Source organism: Amblyomma mixtum, chromosome 4 (genome assembly GCF_055824585.1).
Source record: "Amblyomma mixtum isolate Tamu chromosome 4, ASM5582458v1, whole genome shotgun sequence".
Lineage (NCBI taxonomy): Eukaryota > Metazoa > Arthropoda > Arachnida > Ixodida > Ixodidae > Amblyomma > Amblyomma mixtum.
Genome location: NC_143015.1, coordinates 87268795 through 87292885, shown reverse-complemented (window position 1 = coordinate 87292885; position 24091 = coordinate 87268795). Strand labels below are relative to the sequence as shown.

The following is a 24091-nucleotide window of genomic DNA, read 5'->3' as shown; positions in this document are numbered from 1 at the left end:
ATTCCACTACAGTCGGACTCATGGCATGTTTTATCGCTTGAAGCAATCGATAGATACATTAAGGTTTAAATATGCGCGTCCTGTGCACTCTTCCTTCCGTCCCTTTTATGTTTTAATTCAGCTCAGGAACTCTGGACAGCACATGTTATGGGAAGAAAAAGCAAATGTCCATTCTCCCAAGCCTGATAAATACTCGTCGCGATAGTCTGAAGTTACTGCACTCATCTGAGTCCATCAGAGTGATTTCGCATCCCAAGTGCACGATCCTTCACCATGGCTCCCGTAATCCTGGTCCTGGCCCTGCTGATGCCTGCTGCTCTGGCAACGACCACCACTCGTAAGGAGACTCCTCTTTGAAGATAACGTAATAAGGGCTTGTCTTTCTAGTCCCGGGAAATTAGGCTCTTGCGATGCTTGCCTTCTTTGAATGTTCTGCCTCTCGTCCGACCAGAAATGATGCGCAGAGTTGTGTCCGACGCTAATTTTCCTATTCTCGTGAATACTACTCTGAACCAGAAGGGACTTCATCGGTAACCAGGGCTGCTTTGGAGCGGACTCACAGAGTTACTTCAACCATTAGTCTCTAAAAGAGCAATTATTAAGCAACCATTGTACTTAAAGTGAGGCAGATTGGCGGGCTGCGATCCCCAGTGCCGGAGGGTGCCGAAAGCTTTTCCAAACGGTATAGGTTTTCCCCCTGTTTGATTGATTCGGCTTCTCTGGGGTATACGCCTGGGAAGAATGCACCTCTTCTGCAGGCCAACCATGGTAACCATGGCGCCTTTTGAACCAAGCTAGTCCAGGGCAATAAGTGTTAATGCCTCATGATACATTCGCTGTGAGCGATCACAGAACCACAAGAAGGATATGAGCTTACAATTTATCCACCAGAGGCTGTTCATCGCCGGGACTCTGTGTTCCAGTTAGCGCTATTTCAGATGTGTTTGGCTCGCAGTGTGTTCCTCAAGTTTATTTCACTCTAATTTGTGCAGGAAACGCGTGTGTTCCCATTCTCAAGCTTAGTGTCGCCACATTTTTTGTTTTTATTTGTATTGCTTCATTATCGGTTAGTTGCTTCATTATTGATTTGGAGGCCTTTTCTCTTAAAGCCATTCAGGTGGTCACGTCGGCCTATATTGACTAAACCATTTATCGCTGACGTAATTTGCGTTCTTGGTATATTTGATTCTATTTTGGTGACAACGGTAGCGAACTATCCTCCTATCCCCTTTCTATTCACTGCTCCAGTTTTTTCATAGCGCAGCCGAGGCAGTGGGATTGAGCAGGTGATGCTAAACTATGCACAATTTGCGTAACTTTAGTGGAGCAAGATGCAAGTTTGAAGACCACGCTTGCAGCTAGCCACATTGGTGGCTCAGTGGTTAGACAGCTCGGCAGCTGATGCGAACGAGGCGGGTTCGATCCCGACCAAGGCGGTCGCAATTCGATGGAGGCGAAATGCTAGAGGCGCGTGTGCTGTGCGAAGTAAGTGCACGTTAAAGAACCCTAGGTGGTCGAAATTGTCCAGAGCCCTCCACTACGGCACTGCCCATAACATAAGTAGCTTTGGGACGTTAAACTCCATAAAACCAAAACCAAAACACTTGCCGCTGCACTAATCAGGAAAGGCCACACCTTTCTCTCTTTAGGGCGGAGCAAATGGCGCTCATTAAAGGCACTTTACCATAAGAATTACCGCGGAAGGCTGAGATTATATTACCACCCACCTTCCACCTAAAGCAAAAAATAATCAGATTAGAACAATGTCCACAAAGCCCTAAAATGTACATGCAGGAAAATCACCGCAAAGTTATTTTCTTTTGAGGGTCAGTTGTCAAAACTCAACGTAAGGTTATCGAACATTTACGGCTGTGCCCAAGCTGGCTGTTGAAAAGAATGTCATAGAGCATGCAAACACTTTTCTCTGCACGTCCTATTCGTATAGAATGCGACCACGCAACTCTAAAACATGCGCAAAATTGAAAAGCACTCTTCTCACATTTATGACATCTCGATATGTATCTGCAGCAGCTTGCCCTTGGCTGTGAAAGCGTCTCCGGATTCTACATTCATTTGGGCATAGCACCGATGTGCACTGGCTATCTGACGTGTGCCCTGGAAAATTAGGGACACATGATAAAGGTAGAATGTATTAGGCACACCTAAAAATTAAAGAAATAATATTGATGCTGCAGCAAAACTCGGGAATTAACATCAGCTTCAGGGTGTTTTGGGAAGGTCGTAAATTAGCGCTGGCCGCTACTTCAATCAAATATCAAATAAAGACAGGAACCTTTTTTAAACTTTCACCCAGCTTTGGTTTCTTGCGAACCGATAGGTATATAAATGAAGGGTAGCACTAGCAAGAAAAATGATGTGTGTTTTGTTTTTATTTCTATTTTTTTCATTATCGATTAGCTGCTTCAGAAATTAGGCATAACAGCCATAGCTCAAATTTAGAGTTTGGTTTGGTTTGGTTTATGGAGTTTAACGTCCCAAAGCGACTAAGGCTATGAGAGACGCCATAGTGAAGGGCTCCGGAAATTTCGACCACCTGGGGTTTTTTAACGTGCTCTGACACCACAGAGTACACCGGCCTCTAGAATTTTGCCTCCATCAAAATTCAACCGCCGCGGCCGGGATCGAACCCACGTCTTTCGGGTCAGCAGCCGAGCGCCGTAACCACTGAGCCACCGCGGCGGGCCAAATTTAGAGTTTCCTGTAATTCAATACACAAATCTGCGTCAATAAGAACCTCATACATAATCATGACAAAGTTGATGACGCTTCCAAGATTGCAAAGGCTGCATGCTCTCCTTCTCCACCTTTCCAGCTCTGCATCAATGTTCCGTTTTCTCTGGCATGCTTGTCAAGAAAATGTACACGATTTGATAATATCCGTGCCTCAATATAATCTAAAAAAGCTTCTCTGCACGAACAGAGTAATGCTATGTTAGAAAGTGAATTACAGATTCAAACAAAACTCATCTTACAGGCATTCACATTCTTGATTCTCTCATGTTGAGTATAGTGCCCGCAATCTTAAGAAATTTCACGAGATCCTATCCTCGCATATGTCGCCGAAGCCTCACAATGCCAGGGTCAGCGAAGATTCCTTACGCTAAGGATACGGTCACGTGGGAGGTGTAATGCTGCTTATAATGTGCGACGAAAAGTTATGAATATAGCAATGTATTATTCGATGGTGCCGGCGAACAGAACGCCCGTGACAGCCAGTAATTTAGAACGATACCTAATGAGGTCTGATTTCGCAATAAAAGGCTGCAAACTAACCGGACACATCGTTCCAATTGTATATAAAAAATATGCCGTACGAGAATCTCTAAGGCTCTTAAGAGAGGTTGTAATTATCCAAGTCTCATTTCCTGCCCATTCAAACCATGAAGTAGAGGGCAGTCTGCTAGCTGCCGAAGATTCCTTATCGATTATTTCGGGTCGGTTCCTCGCTTAAAGTCCTTATATTCTATGAGGCCTCTCATTTCATTCATTGATGCGCTGCAAAAAATAAAAATAAAAAAGCAACTTCAAGCACTGCAAAAGCAGTAATAACTTTCAGTTTCAGTTTCGATTTCAGGCTGTCAAACAAGTGTACGACGTGACAAGTGAATATGAGTGGACGTGACGCATACAAATGCTGCAATATAATCGCTGTGTTGTTAGGTTAACTCCCGGCAACCTTTACGATAACCCGCATCAGTAGTAGGAGTTACAGCAACTGGACAAAGCGCTACTAACGCGGTCGCGTTAGGGGCCCCCTGTCGCAGAAAAGCAGGTGTCGTCGTCGGCGGCGTTGGCCGTGAGCGAAAAATCCCAGAGGCATTACCAAATAAAAGTCTTCCGGGTCGTAGCTGAGATTAGTCTACAAGGTTTTAACTGATCTACTGTATTGACTATCAGGACTTCTTATCGTATGCAAAATTTGTCATGCAGGCTTTCATCGGTACGGAAATGCAGCTTCTGGGTTCGCCGGGTGCCTCTGCAAGTTTCTAAGCATAAAGGGGGGGGGGGGGGGGGAAGCAGTGCAAGCACACAGCTGAACGAACTTGACACACTGCTGCTTCAACCAGTTGCTTTCAAACACACGCGCCTCTGCGCCATGAGTGCCCCGGCCGTGTTTTAATTTCTGCTTCCACTGCTCATCTGCATCCTTGCGACCGAAGGCTAGCACTCCACGCTCGCATGTGATGCTTCACAGCCCGCATATCTCTTACTCTGGGGTTAAAGTTAAAAAAATAACAAATGACTTGACGGTCGCCACGTGGCAATGCGACATTCAGCGACAGCGACGGATATGTTGTGGTTGAGAATAAGAGCGCGACCTGTTATCTGTGTAGTTCTGTGGCGCTCTTTTCAGTATCCCACACACAGACGTTTACGCACCATCGTATACAGCTCGTTCGGTGGAAAAGCCGTCAGCGTAGTAGTTGTAGTTGCCGGCACCATGGATGATGATGATGATGATGAAAACTTTTATTAAAGCCTTAGTTGAAGGGAAGGCTGATTGGGTTGGAAAAAAATGGCAGTGGTTTAGCTCTGGTTAAACCGGGTAATGTGCGCGCGTTCTTCTGCCGATTCTTCGGCGCGTTGCTTTCGCCTGGTAGCATTGCGGCGTTCCTGAGTGGTCAGGTGTTGAGAGTGACCGATGACGTGGAACCACTCTGCGCGGTAGAACGTTGTCGCCGAGCTGCATCCGATGACGTGACCGAGGTGACCGATGACGTGGAACCACTCTGCGCGGTAGAACGTTGTCGCCGAGCTGCATCCTTAGCACGACGCTTTGCAAGACGCTCTTCACGTTGTTCTGGCGTCTCTTGTGCACGTTGTCGCTTTCTCGCTTCTTCCTGTCGCCGTCATATTTGGTCACGTGACCATTCCGGCACGCTGCCAGGGAGTCCACAGTACGCCATCGCCCGTTCGGCTGTAGTAAATTGGTTTTTGAGGAAAGGATATGTATCTGTCTCGCATATCTCGGCGGGCACCTGAACCTCGCCGTAACGGGAAGGGAGAAAGATGGGAGCGAACAAAGACACCGTATTCACTAAACGCGCCTTTGTTCATTCCAAACCATCGAGGTGGCATGGCGGATATTGTTTCCGGCTTTCTGCAAATTAAACAACGTGTTTTTACACTGTTGGGAAAAGGTTTATTTTGGGGATGTATTGCAGCGAATCCTAAAGAAAAAATTACCACTTGACCCGTATGGCATCCGGTACGTATCTGTAGAAAATGAGGATGGGGTACCGTTTGACTTAATAATGCTGATAGGCCTCCATTGTATATGGCGCTCCAGAATGAGAAGCTATCATTATGACAAAGACGCAAGATCTGCCCGAACTTACTTCCGGGAAAGCATGGACTGGTTTCTGGCCATCCAGAGAGCCGCTGCGGAGCCTCCGAAGTGGCTTTCAAGACTACAGCCGCTGTGCAATTTGCGTGAATTTTAATCTGACGAAGCCAGATACATGCTGGCTAACCACGACAGTGCCGTGTATAAGTACATAGCGGTTAGTGTGCTTTGTTGATTGTTTGTTTTGTTGAATGTTATGTGTCAAAGCCAGGCAATAAATAAAAAGAAAGCTGGCATGGCGGAGTGGTTAGCGTGCTGGTCTCGCACTCTGGAGACCCAGGTTCGATTCCCAAACTCGACCAATTTAGTACTCGGTGTTCTTTATATATGTGGTCTGACTAGAAATTAGGATAATTGCTTAACCGATATAATTCGAATGCCATCGATGCACTGCGCGCCAATGCTGCTAACGCCGGCTTCGAAGGCGAGAAGTGGCGGATCTCCTAGTGGCGCCATCTGTCGTAGACAGAGCAATCTGCTCGGCGCCGCTGCCGTGCGGCGCGCCGACGGCGCTGCCATCTGGCGGAGCGCGACTGAAGCAACGCTGTTCAAGGTCATCTGCCCTTACCGACCCGGGCTACGCGACGAGGCGAAACCTACGGTAGTATTGCTAACGCAATAAAAAAATCTATCATGTCAACCGTTTGCCGCAGAATATTCCAGATGGTGTAATAGCATTCAGCGTTTCGAGAAGCATAGACGCACTAGTTAAGTTTGAGAGCTTGCTGCAGGAATTAGAGCTTGCGGCAGGAACCTGTAATCGGGGCTGCGGGTGTCCGCCGAGATGTATGAGACAGTCACTGCAACTTCCTTTCCTCAAATCCAATTTTCGTTCCCCTCATTACGGCACCTATTTCTCTCTCTCTCTTCTTTCGCTCCCACCTACCTCCCTTTCCTCGCGGCTGGGTTCAGGTGTCCACCGAGATGTGAGACAAGGAGGAGGAGGAAGAACATTTATTTCCGCCGAATATGGCGCGGTAGCCACCTCGGGTCCGCAAGCAGGCGTCCGCGGAAGCAGTCTGCCGCACCGCGGCCGGAGGACATCTGATCCCGTCTAGGAGAAGAGGTCTTCAGCCTCGGCCGCCAGGCGGACGGCGAAGCGCGGAGTTTTTTTGTCGGAGCTTCTCAGCGTGGTCTCTCATTCATCGCTAGTTTTAATCGCGTTGCGCCCTGAGGCACGAACGCATCTCCAAATTATGTGATCTAATGTTGCCACGTGTCCACAAAATTTACAAATTTCGGTTTCTGCACCGTCCCTCTTCCACCCTCTGGCACCGGTCCTACTCCTCCACAGTGGCGAGAAGAAATTTCGAGCTTGGAGTCTTCTCCAGTCGTACGACTCCTTTTTACTCAGGGATCTATCCGGTGGCGGATATATCCTCCGGTCTTTCTTCAGATTTTCGGTAAAATCCATAAATGTACCAATACTTTCTGTGCTTTTATATGATGATGTGGACGCGTCCGCAGCACCCGAGGTGGCGAGGAACGGGCGAGCATGTGGGCAGCCTCGTTGCCAGCGAGACCGGCGTGTGCTGGAGTCGAGATTATAGTCACGCTTTCGGCGAGATAAAACTCGTTCAGAATTTTGGCAGCACGATTGCCGACTCCACCCTTGCTAAAATTCCTAACCGCCGCTTTGCTATCGCTGACGACGTGTTTCACGCCTGGTCGTGCAATGGCAATGGCTTTTGCAATCTCCTCCGCCTCTACCGGCGGTAGATCTCGGTTTCTTTCGATTCCTATGGCGACCCCGGTGTCTAATAGGGCGACTGAGGTTACGTCACCTTCTTTCCCGATCGCTGCATCGGTGTAGGCGACCGATCTTGGCGGCAGTTTGTCCAATTTGTTATCGAGGTGCTTAGCTCTGCTTTTCCTCCTCCCCTCGTCGTGTACGGGGTGCATGTTCTTCGGTATGGGCGAGATGTATAGATGCTTTCTGATTTCTCGATCTATGCTTTCCCTGAAACTTTTGCCTTCCCCGGGCGCTAGTAGGTTTACCCAGTCGAGGATTTGTCTACCTGCCGTCGTTCCTGCGAGTCGCTCTCTCTGGGATATCCGACTGCCTCAGCCAGCTCTTTCCACTCATTATGCAGCCCTATTTTCTCTAGAATGTCGTTAGAAGTAGTTATAGGAGCCCTAGAGCGCACTTCGTGCATCTCTTAATTATGGTGCTTATTTCCCGTTCTTCGGTCTTGTTGATATTTAGGAATGGATTCGCTTAGCAGAATCTGCTCGTGACAAAAGCTTGTACGAGTCTGAGTCTACTTGCCATCGTGAGGCCACTCCTTCTGTTGGACGTCTTCTTAAAAACTCTTTAATCAGGCTTTTGTTACTACCCCTGCGGTTGTTAATCATATATAATATTCTAATTTAATCTACTTTCGGGACCTCGTTCCCGTTGACTTTAATTTTGATATCTGGAAATAGTAATTGTCTCACATATAACCAGGTGTGAGACAATTACTATTTCCTCTACTCAGAAATGCGTTGCGTTCAAAGCGGTTTCCAACGGCCAAGGCGTCACACTGAACGGACGATGGCGTTCCACTCCATGGCAGCGCTGCAACACGCTGTCGCGTTTCACTCCTAAAGGCGAAGCTTAAGCGTCTTCCAATTTTTTTAGTGCAGTATCTCTCTGCCTCGCGTGATGTGATACACAACGGGCCCGTCGCTAGTGTTGCTCGGCTAATGAAAGCGTAACCCGAACTCTGCGGGGAAAGAAATTCACTTATCAATTTTTTTACTGAGCGCAGGGGAATCTCCCGCGGAAATCGATGTTTCGTAATATCTTACGCACAGCTCCAGAGAAGCAAGAGAAAAGAATGAATTTAGGATCTGTACCTCTCTAAAAACGGTTTTATGCATAACTCATCGTTTTCGATCAAAATTTACCAAAAGCCCAATTTCTGGACACACGCCTCGTCGTTCAGTGCAAATAAACAGGCACTAAATGAAAATGATGAAGCAGACAGGCTCATTTATCGCCACTAAGTATCGCGCCGCTTGGTAAAGAAATGACCTCGAGTACTAAAAGAAGGAAAGACAAACACCAAACGAAATGGGTTAGTCTCGCACATGTGCTAGCAAACGCAGTAAATATTTATTTCACTATTCAATTAATTTACAACCTCATCCAGAAAATCCACTGGAGAGGGGAATATGTGATTCAATAAAACAGAATTGACAGATAATCGGTGTGAATGCAGAACAAAAAAATCCACGTATGTTTAAATGCAGGTTCATAAAGAGAAAATATAAGGCAGCATGACTTTATTCCGCAGAAACAGCCGTAGTTAAATTGAACCGAGAGATACAAAGAGAAACGGAGTTTGAGCTCGGCGAATTACGAAATGACAGGGTACGGGCACATGTAAAAGCTCGGCTTCCCTTTTTATACATGACTGAGCCAACAAAGCCTCAGTAGGTTCCACTCTTAAGTAACTGGAAAGTGACTTGCAAAAAAAGAGCATCCTCAGAATGCAACTTTGTGACGGCAAAGGACATTGTCTTCACCAAGGAGATTAAAGCGGCTTTCGAGTGACGCTGATTTGCGCGCTTTTCTTCGTGTTTCACCTGCATTTCTTGTAACGGATTAGCTATAGCAGTAGTAGTTATCTTAAGACGTTTCAGGTAACAAGCACAATTTTTTCTTTTCCAGCCCCCAAATGCCTAAATGCCACGCTGCCGAACATCTTGGACATTGGAAAGGTGAATGCAACTACATCATTGTCGTTGGTACCATTTTAGAGCACAGCTGAGTGCCATGAATGTGAGGCTGTAAACGGTCCATTGAAAGCAAGGTTTTTTTTTCTCCAGTAAATGCCCTAAAGGAAAACGTGGTCATCGCTTATAGTAGAAATTTCATCAGTCAAAAATGCCTCCTGGTCTCCAGATATACGTTCGAGCAGAAGTTTTGAACTTCCGACTGTGCGCATGGCCTCCGTCTTTGCTTATAATTACGCCGCCAATGCAGCAGAAATTAGCCAAACATGTGTGTGCTACAAAACGTCTATTCGCGAAAATGCATAGTAAAAACGTCTTGGAAACAAAGTTGGTTGTGTAAATGTTTGAAATAGAACGCGCATCTAAATGCCTGATTGATATATGAAGATATGAAGGACTGCAAAGTTCACAATCTCCTGAATAAGGAACTTGAAATTTCGTCAAAGCTTAAATATACAAGTGGTGGCGGAACAAAAACTTGCAATATTTTGACTCTTGAGACCAGGCAGAACAGAATCTAAAAGATATAATGCAATTACAATAATCCTTTAAAAAATGTCACACTAATTAGCGAATGTCTTTTTTTCAGTGCCTTGGGACCTCTCTGGATCTTTGCACAGCAACCGTGGTAAGTCGCGTTTATTATACGTTTGGAACAACAACTAGAAGAAAGAGTCAAATACAATGCACAAAAAGTTTCGGCGGAGTGGCAATGGGTCGCCATCTGTGCTAAAGGAAAAGAGCAAAGCTGGGAAAGCGAATATATATAGCAGAAAAACAAAAATGTATGAGCACGGCATATGAACGAACTTCAGTTCTGGAAACACTGAAGTGTTTTAGGACTGTTTAGGGAAGTCGGTCACCGGTGCTCCTCCGAGAATATTTTATGCCCCCCCCCCCCCCCCACCCCAGAAAAAAAATAGGAAAATTTGGCTGTAAAACTGCGGCATGTGTGTCGGAGAAGATTTTTTTTTTATCCGAGCTGTTTGCCATCAGGCATAATGAAAATCGAAAGAAAGTTATAAAAAGGAGTGCAAACAAGCCTCGCTTAAAAAGCGGCAAAAGTTCGCGATATAGCGATTATCTAGAGTCCACTTGGTATGGTCGTCTGCAACGTCCCATCGCAGGCCAACCTAATGCGGATGTAGACGCTAAAGAGATCTGCCGCGAGATATTAAATACTAACATCCGCTCCGCTGCTGGTCGCATTTTTTGACGCACTGCCGTTCATTTACTCGTCGGCAATCCAAGTTCTTCGTTTGTGTATTAGTTTATTCGAAGTTTTGCTTAGCTTCGAATTTTTATTTTCTGTCCCCAATGCTGCAGTGCTTTTGTTGTCTGGAAGGCATAACATAACGAACATGTAAAACAATCTACCATATTCCAGCGAGGGTTTGTAATATTTGTTCATGCTGAGAGCCACCCATGTGGGGCTTTATCCCTTCGCTGCAGACCCTTGTTGCCAGCAGGTTTTCCTCCAATGTTGTTAGAGTATTTTAGAGTTACTCTTGGCGGCGCATCTCGAAGACACTAGTCAAATTTAAACTTAAAAGCCTTAAGCTTAAAAGCCTTAAACTTAAAAGCCTTAAGCTCAGCCATTCTGATTTTGAGAACAGCTGAGCATGTTTTGCTGCTGTTGCAGCGGCCATCGAATGTTGAATTCTTTGTGGGCGCAACTCGACCCAATAACATCTTTTAAGCTGGTGTACTGTGCTAGCAGACACGGACAACTGAAGAGGAAGTTGACGGGAGGCGCAGAAGAAGTGGATTTTGATGCTGAGAAGGTTTTAAAAGAATCTGCGAGAGGCCTTAACAGCACTTTTTAACTGCCTAAGGATAACCAGCTACTGTTTTTTTGACATTCTTCTAAGCTTTAAAGCGGCCAGAAAATGTCAGATTTTTCGTCGTACAACCATAAAAACTCCCTCGTATTTTGGTTCCGAATAATCATGAACAGTAAAGAATGATGCTGTTCTATCAAGCACTGGCGGCGGAGAGCGTCCATAGCCAAGTGACTAAATTGACAGCAGCTGGTTTCGCGAGCGGTGTGATTTCAATAAGAGGTGGAAAGGTGGGTACAAGATAAAACGAAATGAAATCGTTTCTACGTAAGTTCACTGCCAGGAACGCAAGATATTCTCTTTGATACGTAAGCAGCACGAAATTTACCATCGTTTGAAGAACGTCGCGCAAAAAAAGAAATGTTCATATGAGATCTAGTTCATGTGAGATCTAGCAACCTATATATATATATATATATATATATATATATATATATATATATATATATATATATATATATATAGTTTGCGAAATCATAAAGTACTTGACTACTTACAAGAGTATATAGCGAAGTATACGCTTCATTAAAGGAAACATATTTACCTGTACTGTGCCCACGCCAATAAAAGGGGATGCATTAACAAAGTAAAATTACTCCTGAAGAAGATCGGTCTGCCGATCGAAACGTCGAGTCAAATAAATATGTTTCCTTTAATGAAGCGTATACTTCGCTATATACTCTTGTAAGTAGTCAAGTACTTTATGATTTCGCAACCTATATATATATATATATATATATCAGGTGGTTCTTTTTGTATTTCGCGGGCTTTCTTTTAAGCGAATAAAAGGAGCTGTCTCAGTGGTACTTGGTTGGAAACACGGCAAACGGTTATTTTTCTATGCGATCTACAACTCCTGCATTGACACTTTCTTCCTGAAGGCAATAATTAAAAAGATAGCTAATTAGTCTCTGCTAATTAATTACTTTTGCATAATGAAAAACTACCGCACACTAGGACACGCGACTGTCAACAACCCTCAGTTGGTCTCACTGGGCTAGGGAACATCCTCTTTTTTACAAGCTTGGTTACATTTAGCTGGGACACCCTGTATATATTGTTAGATGACTGCAAGCGATGAAGATAGGACTACACGACCGATGGCGGTGATTTGATGTAATGTCTGCGAGCCTAGCCCGAGCACTCCTGCCCATGCCACTGCCCGCTCCGTCGTCTTCTAGTCCGTCACAATATATATATATATATATATATATATATACAAAGACAGAGAGAGAGAATGCAGTAGGAAAGGTGAGGAGGTTAACAATAACGAGGCGCTGGTTTCATATCCAGCTATTGCGGCAAGGGGCATAAAGAAAGAGGACAAAAAGCTGAGCGAAAATGATTACTGTCACGTAAATAACTACGAACTTCCCCTGTAGCAAAGCATATGCCGACTGCGCTGATTCGACAGCCTCATGGGAAGGAGCAGTGTCAGGCAGGTCTCCCGAAGAAATTAAATAACGAATGCAAAAAAGGATTGTTGGAAAAACGATATAACACCAAGATCTTAATGCGCATACAATTTTTTTTCATCTTGCTTTGCGACTCAGGAGGACATTGTGGCAGCCCTGTGCAAGCTTGTTCAGGTGAGTACTATAATCATTAGCGCATGTCGACATTCGTGCGGTGGAATTTACTTTGTTCAGCACTGGGAGTGTTTCGCGATTGGGCGCTGCTGGAAAAAAGCTTTTCTCAGTGCCCGTTAGGAAACCGCAGAAAATTGAGTTCCGAATCCAGACCACTGTCCCGAACAGTTATGAAAGAGAATTATTTGTTATACTTTGAGGGCGTTGCAAAATCAACACTAAAAAGCGTACTGTATGCTCGAGTTAGTACAAACCTATTGTGCTTACACTCGAATGCATGCGACCGATATCGAGGCACACATTTCGGTTGTGCTTTTTCATTGCCTGCAACAAGCTCAAGGCGCTGAAATATTTTTCGAGGTTGGTACTGCGTTAGTGCTAAGGCGACAAACAGGAAAAAGTGAGTACTTATACGGCGCGCAAATAATTAAGGGTGACGATAGACCTTCCTGACAGTCGTACGTCACGCTGGAGTCATCCGGTAAGGACCTCCAAAGATGCGGTACGCATGACAGCGTCCGAGAACACTTGAAAATTAAAATGTCAAAAATTGCACCTGCCGGTGGCTTAAAAAGTGATGACTGTCAAGTACAAGATGTCCTGCCCTGGCGCATGACTTTTTCTGGCAGGCGCCGGACGTGTTGGCCTTCGCTGACTGCACGTCGCGAGAACGATTGTGTCCGCCTGAGCTACTGCGAAACACAAAGTCCACTTGTGCTTTTAGCATGTCAGCAGTGGCACACAAAGCTACAAACAATTTGCAGTGAATCGCGAGCTTTGGTACCCATGCTAGAATGTTATCAGCAATAAATAGCGAATTTCGATCGGCTGCCCTTCTGCCTTGTGGTTATTAATACGCCTTTTTAAGTCTGCAGCCACTGCTGATAGCGCAGTAGAGAAAGTTTGTAATTTGTCTTTTTTGGGTTCTTTAGATAACAGATAGAGCTCAAGTTAGCAGCCGCTTCTGCATTTCGTATAGCTCGAAATCGGAACACAATGGCCGGGTATTGAGCTTACCGTCAGGCGAATTTCTCCTGTTATTGCTTTCGCAGGGACACCTATTAAAGGAAGCGAGATATCTAAACGTTTAGTGAGCTCTGTCGTCGTTTATATCGCCCTAATATTTTCTGCTCGACGCGGCAGGTTGTTCTGCCAGTGCTGCTAAGTATAGCGGCTTCTTTGCAAATTTGTCTTACTGTTGCAACTGATCAGGCCCTGAGAGCTGGCGTTTCAATGCACATTTCTGTCTGTAGTACGATTGAGGCGCTGGCGCGGCGCTAGCAACGCTTCTCTCTACCAGTTAATAACAGTACCCGTGTTCAGCGGAATCGTCTTTCCGTTAATTGAAGCTTTGAAGGAAAGCCCAGATCTTTAAGTTTGAAATGAAACCGTCTTCGCCGCTTTAGCCTACGACGGAACCTTAGCGACGGCGGCGATATTTCGAAATAGAAGGATGTGTGGCTAGGTCGACTCTGCAGATGCGCTCAACTTTCAGCATTGGGTCGGAAAGCGCCTTTTAGCCTGCGACTTCGAAGCGCTAGAATGCAGCCGATTCACAGCGAGGTGCGCGATTTGTTACGACTTTTTCCGCATTTAAGCTGAGAGAAAAGGAAAGGTCAAATTAACGAATAAACCGGAAGAGATACTGGCTGCAGTGTAAGCAGAGCTTCTTTCTGTTACCCAGCCAACATTTTTTGGGGCTACGAGGCTCCTCTGTTATGCCTTCGAATCGCTAGCAGTTGGAAGTCACTAGAGTCGGATGTAAAGCTGGACATGACGCTCACAAAAACCCTCCACACATCTGCTTCTGTGTACTCTTACCAGAGCTATTGCGAAAGAAGCGTACTTATTGCTTCCCGATACACTACTTTTGTGGCGGAGGCGGTTATCGACCGAGCACCAAGGTGAGCGATTGGATAACAGCCATGGCACCCGTACTGGGGCTTAAAATTATCACCGCGCTTTTCTTTATTGGTGAAGGTAAAGAATATATCTGGCCTCTGAAATTGACTCTAAATGCTCTCTGACTGGTTTTGTAGTTTTTACTTGCGGTCGAGTTGACAAGAGGTGGCCAGAATCGTTACTGCCCAAGGTTGCAGCTATTATTTCTGCGGGAAGATTATTTCGTACCAGCGACAATGCAAACATGTCGTATACGATGTAAAGCGAGTATTAGTTTTTCTGTGGCCTCATGTACGATGACGTGATCAAGTTACATTGGCTGACTCGTTTTAACGCAGTACGGTGATTTGCGGTCATGAGATGAGAGTCAGAAAAATCGGTGCTGCTGTAACGACTGTATGATAATGAAGAATTTGTTCTTTACATAACCATGTCACAAACTCCCCATTAGTTATCGGTAATTGGAGAATTTTCGTTTCCGGAAGTGCTGATTGTAATCAGAGCCGTGAGGGAAGCGTGTAGTGCGCACTGGATAATGTGTGCATAATTTTAGCAACTAGCATTACGACCGAATAGCATAAGTGAGACGATAAAGAATGATGAAATCGAAGTAAAGATAGCATTATTCCTTAAATACAGAATTTGGTGCATTTTACGTTAACAAGTTGAAAGACATAAAATACATATCTATTTCATTATAAAGTGGAGTTGCCCATAACATAACACTTCTGTGAAGTCGTTCGGCTAGTCACATAAAAAAGAGTTTTTACAAAGGCTGTGCAGACATTTTTGAAATATCAAAGCATCTCAAGTAGGTAGCCCTTTTAAACGAATCTCAGCGTAGTGATAATTTCGCGAATAATATGAACAATGTACTTAAAGTGGTTTGGCCCGGTTTAAAGAACCGAGAAAAAACTCTGTTTTTTTTTTTTCAATATGCGGGGAGGAGATGCAACCAGGCCGGGAATATTTGTGCGAACACAGGGAGGTCAGTAGAAGACAAGAAAAATCATGCAGCGAAATAGGCAAGCTTTCTTATTCACTTTTGCAGAACACGAAATGCCAAAGAAGTTCCAGTTTGGACAACAACGACAAACGACCTTACTGTCGGATAACATAACATGCCGTACTCTCAGAACCTAACAATTCTTCTCCCCACCTTTGAGCTGATGCATGCAATGCAGGCCTATCCTCTATTGAAAGAAGGAGCAAGCTTACACAGCAGCGATGTACATATGCGGTTGTTTCTCTTCTAAAGTCCGTAATTTCTAATGGCTAATATTCTTCCGGACAGAAATGAGAGAAAATTATGCTTCCCGGTGATACTACTAGTCGCTTCTTAATTTCATGATGTCTTTTTTTTCATGAACACATTGACTGCTAATGAGAAATTGTTGCTTCGCAGTGCCTCATATCAGCGCTACTGGAAATCAATGCTGTGGGTGCTGTGGCTGCCTTGCTCGATATTATCGAACTCGTCCTCAGCCTCTTAGGCCTGGGTGAGTCTATTACGTCTCACACTAGCTGAGATTTTAACAGCTCTTAAGGGGCGTGCCCTTTTTTTATAGAAATAATATCTCCCTCCCTGTTTTATTATTAACTGCTCTATGGCCGTAATGAACATAAACATGACGGCGCATAAGTGCTAAGTAACTTTGCATTATTGCGTACGAAAACGTATTATCTAGATTACCTTAAAGTAATTATTTTAGAAAATTTAAGTTATGATTCAAGAAAAAGAAGAAAATTTTCGCCCATGGCTCGTTCCTAGCAATTATCGGAATTGCCTTATCAGGTAATATGTGCCTTTTTAAAATGTTACTCAATGTTTGGTGGCACGTTTTTCGGTGCAAGTAGTCCTTATCCTGAATATGTTACTGAGCTACCGTTCAATTATGCTTTGTTAATGAGCTCAAATGATATATTCATAAAATCACGGCATGAGTTAGCAGCGATGGCAATGTAAAGCCAGGCAGCTGACTGGTGTAACTCTTCGCAATACTCAATGCCTTTTTCATCTTCAACGTCGTCTTTCTCAGCCGGTAAGCTGTCAGATGTTCGAACTACCAAGGTTTCACAATACGTTTTCACTTAGCAATTAAAAGCATGCACAAATGCTTTGAAAAGCTTAGCGTTTAGGATAGCAGTTCGCTTTAGTTCTTAAGCGCTGTGATTGGGAGCATGGTTGACTCATTTTGCTATGTTGCTATGTCACTGTAGATGTGGTGAACCTCTCGGCCATACTCAAGCCACTGTGCTGCGTTTCTAACGTGCAAGGATGCTATAAGATCTTTAAGGGGACTGAAACCTGCAAGAAACCGATCACCATTACTCTTCCCGGAAACCTCAACCTGGAACAGGTAACTCCGGCCGTCTTCGATGCCACAAATTTTATTTTCATCACTAGACGCCAGGGGACAGATCGCATAATTACGTCACTCGTCTTAATGAGGTGGAGAATAATTTATTGCAGTGCGCCCTTCTGTTGAGATGATGCGCTATAGACTAACTAGTAAACACGGATCGCCACATGCAATTTGTCTGGCCAAGTAAATAATCTAAAGTATGCCATTGAGTTTTATTTTTTTTTCCCGGCAGCCAAACAGCGGTACTGACGTAAAAAGCAGAGCTCATGTCATGCGATTAATATAAGAAGTGCACTCTATTATTTGCATGGTAGTTTTAATTGGGTTCATATCTCACACCAGTCCGTCCCTAGATTCGCAGTGACAGCAAGTGAACGATTTGTGCTGTGTTGCTATTTTGGTATGCTTTCCGGAACTTCAACTTTAATTGTGAAGTTATACTCCTAGTGATGGCCAATTTTAAAGATGATTGGAATGAGAATGCCCTTTATTTACATTTTCTGCCAGAATAGTGAGTCGACGCAGTAGTTGTATGTAAAAGTCCCGTACACAAATGTAAAAGAAAAATCTGGGCGCGAAAATACATCTTTAACCCTTAAGAAACTGTTCTCGCTTGACCCGAGGCTCCTGAGAAAGTGACTGCATTGTCTCCGCGCGGACATCGCTCATCACAGTTTTTGGGATCAAGTCTTTGAAGTGAAAACCGCTTACATGGGAGCGTAGACACAGTTTTGCTTACGAAAAAGAGGTTATTTATCTAATCACTCTTTAACACTTCATCTGAATGTAATTGTACTTTCAACATGAAGCAACCAAGTTCATTGATATCATGACTGACATCTTGAAAAAATTAACGATTTAGAGCACAGTTTTTTCTGCTTTACGACTAAGTTTCACTGCATGTGTAATATATAAAGGTATTTTTGGCTTTAGTAGAGAAATAAGCAAAAATTAGACTTTTTTCCCGTTTGGTTGTTTACTTTGAGTTGGAGAAACCTTTAAGGTGAAACCCGGATTCACAGCCAAGCCTTATGTTCTTCTCCGGTTGCCTTATGTTTTTGCATTGCGCGAATATAGGGAGAGCATAAGCTTGTTGTGGTCCTAAACAATACGTTCATCAGCATAGGACACCATAAAAACACCTGTGTGTAATTGTGTGCGCAGAAAAGATGTAGTTGGGTCTCCTTACTTGGCATCTCTCGGTACTTCATTGTTGAAACAGATTAGCCAGCTATGTACCTCTGCAAAGTACATATATAATTTCTTGCCGCTTTCTTTAACTCGAGCGTGAAATCAGAACTCTAATGGACGATAACACAACCTGGTTAACCAGCAGAACAATCTTTCTAAAAAAGCCGGCAGTTCTCCTCATTCAATTTTATTGCATGTCTGATGGGTCCTCCCTGCAGCCGATGGCGCAGATAGAAAATTGCATTTCATCGCAATTGAAGTTATTTCGTTTTTAGGCCACTTTTTCTCAAGTTGTTACTTTTAGAGACATGACTAACTTAATAATGAAATTTCCATAGATACCCAAAACAGGCAGAAACGTCATTTATCACAAAAAATAGTCTCAGAAACTATAATCAAATAATATTATCGATGACTACTGGCATAGCACTTCAATAAAAATACAAATTGAAAGTTCCTGGTCGATATTTTTGTTTTCAAAAGGAGATCCGAAATTCAACAGTACGAAGTCATCTTTATTGCCACATAAAATAGAAGTTTACTACAAAAGTTGAAAGGTTTCATTTGCGTCATTTGACCCATTTACAGTTTTAAATAAGATACATCAGTCACCATAAAACACCACTTTTGAGGTTGGTTTATCCGGTCAGACACACCGGTTGCAGAAGGACGTCAGGAAGAAAACATTCAGAAATACATAACTAGCATGTCCTCGTTCCTTTAAAGTGTTTGAAATGTCTTTACTGAATGCAGTAAAAGAGCACCACTTTCTCCAGTTCTATTTAGCTTACATGCATAAGACAAGGCGTTAAAAGAAGCTTAAGACGAGCTTAAGACGAAGCTTAAATATTATTTTTCCCCTTCATCCCACCTGACACTGCCTCAGCTGCCAGCCAGCTGACGAACTTCGAATAGCGCCTCCGCGAGCAGCTCTTCAAGACGCGCGTAGTAATCTTCAAGAAAAGTAAAATTTTCATTTAGTACTCCACATATTAGACAAACAGTTTAGACAGGCTCATGAATGCTTGAAAAATAGACCCGTCTGATACACTACACATCCGGAAATCGCTAATCTACTCCTCGCATAAATATACCCACATCTCCAGAACATGCATCCACACGTCATAACATGGCAAAGATGCTTGTCTTCCCTCTCAAGCTGCGAAGTAAAGTTTTTAAGTCTTTGAACATCGCCTGGCTGCGATTAGCTCCGATTAGCTCAGCTCCATTTAGCACAGCGCAGTTCACTCCCGTTGTGTAAGTGGCTTATGGATTTGCGTTCAGCTAGCTGACGCATTTATGTTCAGAGAGAAATTCCTCACCGGGACATCCACACGGTTCACACTGGCTAAAATTAAATTTCATAGCGAGCAGTATAAAGCTTCTGATTGCTACTGGACGAATGCGACATGTAACGCACAAGTGATACAGGTATACCACGGTCAAAAGGCACATGTAGGGCTTAGTGCTGGCACTCTCAAATATATTTCACCTTGGTAACCGAGGTTAAGTGCGGCCTTTTAAAAGAATGGCTGACGGCTATGAGCGCAAAAAAAAGTTTAAGTGGGTGGATTATTAGGCAAAGAAATGCTCGATTATCAGCCAAAGAATGCACGCTCTGGCATGGACATAAGAAGGAAATAGAAAAACAAGGACCAGTGCTAAAGTCACTGTTCTGTCTGCACTTCTTTCCAAATCTGACTTCGCAGTCTTTTTACAGACGCTGCAAGGGCCGTGACAAGCATACACAGCGGTGTACTGCGTGAAAACACGTGTAGACTTCCACTGCTTGGTTCCACTGCTTCGGTTGCTGTAAACAGCGCGTGAAATAGGCGCCCGCCTTAACCCAACACCAAGCAGGGTATATTCCCTACAGTAGCCTCTTGCAGACCGTCTGCAAAAAATTCTTACCTCAATGTCATGATGCTGATGAGCTTTTCAGTTAAGAGGCCCAATGTGCCTCTAGCGCCGTCAAAAAAAATCAGTGAAATGAAAGTAGAACTTTCAAATACTAATTACGTATTACATTTGTAAACCTCTGCTCAGATATTCGCTACAGTCAGGACGATTGGTGACATGAGTTACTGAAATCTAATGGCCTGCCTTTATGCTTGAAAATCATTCCCTTTCAGTGCTTCACCGACTCTCTCCTCCTCTGCAATGAAGGCGGTCCTTGCACGGTAAGCCAGTGCATTCAAGTTCTTATTTTGCGCATGTCCTTGTGACATAGTAACTAACGTTTTATGTAGAGTCCACACTGTAATCTCTACAATAACCCGTCTTAACATAAACAAAAGGCATCAGTAACCAGACGAAAATCAAATAGCTGGAAACTGGCCTGCGTATATATTATCATTATTTCTTGAAGAAAATAAAACGTTACAGTGGTCCTGCCATCGGAGGGCAGCAGTTTCTTCCTTACGGTCAGTGACATATCATTTAAGTGTGTTCAGAATTCAAACGCCTTTAAATATCGCGAAAGGTTTCTATAGACAAATCTTTAGCAATCTAAAACTACATTCTTCTCCGTAACATCCTGAAAGAGTGGCTGTGTGTTGTAAATTGTTCCATCTTTATACTCTGAACTGCGGGCTATAGCACATTCATTTTCTTTGTGGTTTTTCAAACCATCTTTTTCATTGCTTTCTGCCACCTGGTATGCACAGCCTTAAAACCCTTTTTATTCCTTGAGCGGACCAGGAATTGTAGCCCCTTCCTTGAATGCAAGAAATATTTCTCCGTATTAAGTACGTTAAAACGCGCTCATCAAAACTACCGCGTTCTCAAGTGCCTACCAACGCCTCAAGAATAACGGCAAACAGATCATTTTGTTTTTTACAGTGTTATGTTTCATTCACACCTGCTTCGTAGCGGTGCTTTCTGTGACCTCGCCATTTCTTTCCCGTTTCAGGACAACGTTCTCGTCAGCCTTATAAATGCTTTGCTGGTAAGACTTATGCAATGATACCGAGATTTTTAAGCTTCTTTTGCTGGCAGCCGAAAATATTGTGGAATCACGAAGTATTTATTCTCGTTAGGAATGCTAGGGCTCTATTTAAACCGGAGCACCGCGCTCTGACAAGCAATATGCGACAACATATGAAATGCTGAACTGCTGCATGTTCTAGGATTTTTCCTTAAATAACCTTCATAAACATATGACCAGCCAAGCAGCAAAATTTCGCGTCTATGCTGCTGCTGCCGCACAAATAAATCATTTGTTTGAATTATTTAGCTTAGTGCTGGCATGTACCCACATCGTATACCGGTTCCTCTAGCCACCAACAGCGTATGCGCACACAATTACCATGAGCAGACCTGCAACTGCTCTTGCGGCGTCACCTGCGCATGCATTTCTGGTGGCTTTCGGAAGATATATACGGCGGCTACACGTGATAGCCCTAAACGTAAACATGGAATTCTGGTATTACTGCGCAAACGTTACAGTTACAACGCCTGCTTTAATTTTGCACGTACACGCAGCGTGCAGACTGATAGCACGCTACCTGACTTTAATGAGCATAGATCAAAGCGCGTCAGGTCCTCAATACAATATAACTCCTTATAAGAAGTGGAACTACAAATGCCGCGAATTGTTCCTACATTGACAAGTAACAATCCTGGATCTCTGCAGTGCCTGCTGAAAAAGCTTCTTGGTTCGAATCCTGGCAGCCTTCTGTACGGGCTGGCCTGCGCCTGTGCAGGCTTGTTGGAGAGCGCTGTTGTGACTGCCACCCTTTTAATAAAGGTTGCGTGTCTGGCAGTGGCTGCTGCCATCAGACTCTCCGTCACATGTAAGTTGCAGCCTGGCGTTGTAAAACTCCCCACATCGGCGCCCACAAAGACTTTCACTGGAGCGACGATTAATATGATTTTGGGACCTTTACAGCCTTCCTTAATTAGCTTTGTACCTCATGAGGGACCAGACATATTATTTTATTTTCCTCTTCTTAATCAATATTAAAGTGCAACTGAGGTTAGCCTTCACTGAGTACATTACTGCGTTCTACTGGGAAGAGATTACTTTCATCGAAAGTAGGGCTTTCATAAGGCAGTAATTAAGAACAAATATGTGAATTATAGGTTGCCATGTGGACGAACATTTTGCCACTCAAAATATGGCAACATGTAAAATTGAAACGCGGATCATTGGGGCTAGGCTGCATTCCTATTCAGGTCTCTCGGGGATCACGGAGTGGTAACCAGTCTTGAACACGAATAGCGAGTGCGAGTAGAGTAGTTGGGCTAAAAATGTGAAGATTTTTCAATTATAATATTCTTATCGAGGAATGCCTCTTTCGCTACAGAAAACGTCAAAAAAGCAAGAAAGATGGATTGAATGTTTCTTTATCTAAACATCGAAATTAAAAGTTGCTATCAACAAAGTGTCCTTGAAGATTCAACAACAATTTAGGTTCTGCATGTCATACATGCACAAGGGCACATGCACAAGTGTTCGCGGCACTGACGGGAAATTGCCGACATTTTACAGCCTGGCTCCTTATGATGCTTTACTTCCAGTTAGCCTTCGCGCCGTTAAAATCTGCCAGTCCTCCAAAATATTGAAATTCTCAGATCATGAATGGTAGTTTACAAAAATCTCTCAAGAGAAAAGTATACAACAGCTGTATCTTACCGGTACTCACCTATGGGGAAGAAACGTGGGGGCTAACAAAGAGGGTTCACCTTAAGTTAAGGACAACGCAGCAAGCTATGGAAAGAAAAATGATAGTTGTAACGTTAAGAGATCAAAAGAGGGTGGAGTGGGTGAGGGAACAAATGCAGGTTAATGACATTCTATTTGAAATCAAGAGGAAGAAATGGGCTTGGGCAGGGCATGTAATGCGAAGGCAAGATAACCGCTGGTTCTTAAGGATAATGGAGTGGATTCCAAGAGAAGGCAAATGTAGCAGGGGGCGGCAGAAAGTTAGGTGGGCGGATGAGATTAAGAAGTTTGCGGGGATACAATGGCCGCAACTGGCGAATGACATAGTTAATTGGAGTGACATGGGAGAGGCCTTCGCCCTGCAGTAAATGTAGCCATGCTGCTGCTGATGATGATAAAGACTTACAGAATTACAGCACATAAGGTGACCCTATACTGAAGTTCCCATCGGCAACCATCGCAGGGAGCCAGTAATGCGGCGTTTTTTAGATATAATTATGAGGATGCTGATGGAATTTTGTTCCTATAATCGATCGCTAACGTCGGGCAAATTATTTATCCTGTTATTTGTTTCGCTTTCTCAGCCTTGCAAATCAAGCGCACTTAACTGTTTTACACGGAGTGCCATGGATTGTTTTCATAAAGACAATATAAATATCTCGAATTGTTTGCCTATATTGAAATGATGAATCGAGGATGGGTTTTGAATTACATCATTTTTTCGCATATTCGTAAGTTCCCTTGGAAAGTGGGAACCAAATATAGAAAGGAAATATACAGAAAACCTCACCCTGAATATATATCTGGTTTGCTTCCCTTTACTATGTAACGTAATATTGAAAAGAAAATGTGCGCCCGCACAAGCCGCTCATTTTAGCCAAAGTAGTTCGGGCAGGGAAGCTAAGGGCGACAAATGGAACAGCGCCATCGAAAAACATTGCGGCAATCAGAAATAGGCTTGTTGTTAAGCGTCTAAGAAACGTGCACAAAATCTGCAGCTTTCACTTTCTGGTTGCAGTGTCTTTCTTGGTCCTTGGTACGTTTTATACTTTAGAAATTGTGAATCTGAAATAACACTTTCCTTTGCAGGTGTCTAACAACACTGGCCTAAGTGAAACGACTACGACAAGCAAGAATGTTTTGTATCGTCCAAGATGTACGAGTTATTCTGCCTCTTGCGCACTTCACAAACAAGAAGATAAAGATGTCGTACTCGTTATACACATAATTCTCGAGGTAATCAAGCGAATCAGTAGCGTCAGCAATAAACGCGCTCTGTTCAAAGTTCACCTTGTCCTGTGTCTTGTTCTCAACTAAGCGGCTCGTTTAGAGTTCAAGTACGTATTGAACTGTACAGATGCCGCAGACTTGTCCTACAAAGAATGAAAGTATGCTCGGTGGAGCTTTGCCACTTTCATTATTGAACAGCTGTCCACTACAACGTC

The 24091-nt window shown here is 43.8% G+C and overlaps 1 protein-coding gene across 1 annotated transcript; it reads left to right on the top strand.

The window, feature by feature from the left end:
• Positions 1–273: 273 nt before the first annotated feature.
• On the top strand, positions 274–23857 carry LOC149347314 (uncharacterized). The gene is made up of 10 exons (XM_089541543.1): positions 274–337; positions 9027–9076; positions 9681–9719; positions 12486–12521; positions 15829–15922; positions 16644–16783; positions 20113–20160; positions 20892–20927; positions 21615–21774; positions 23736–23857. Exons 1-10 carry the CDS (start codon positions 274–276, stop codon positions 23741–23743), a joined length of 675 nt encoding a protein of 224 aa, XP_089397669.1. The 3' UTR covers positions 23744–23857.
• Positions 23858–24091: the final 234 nt, after the last annotated feature.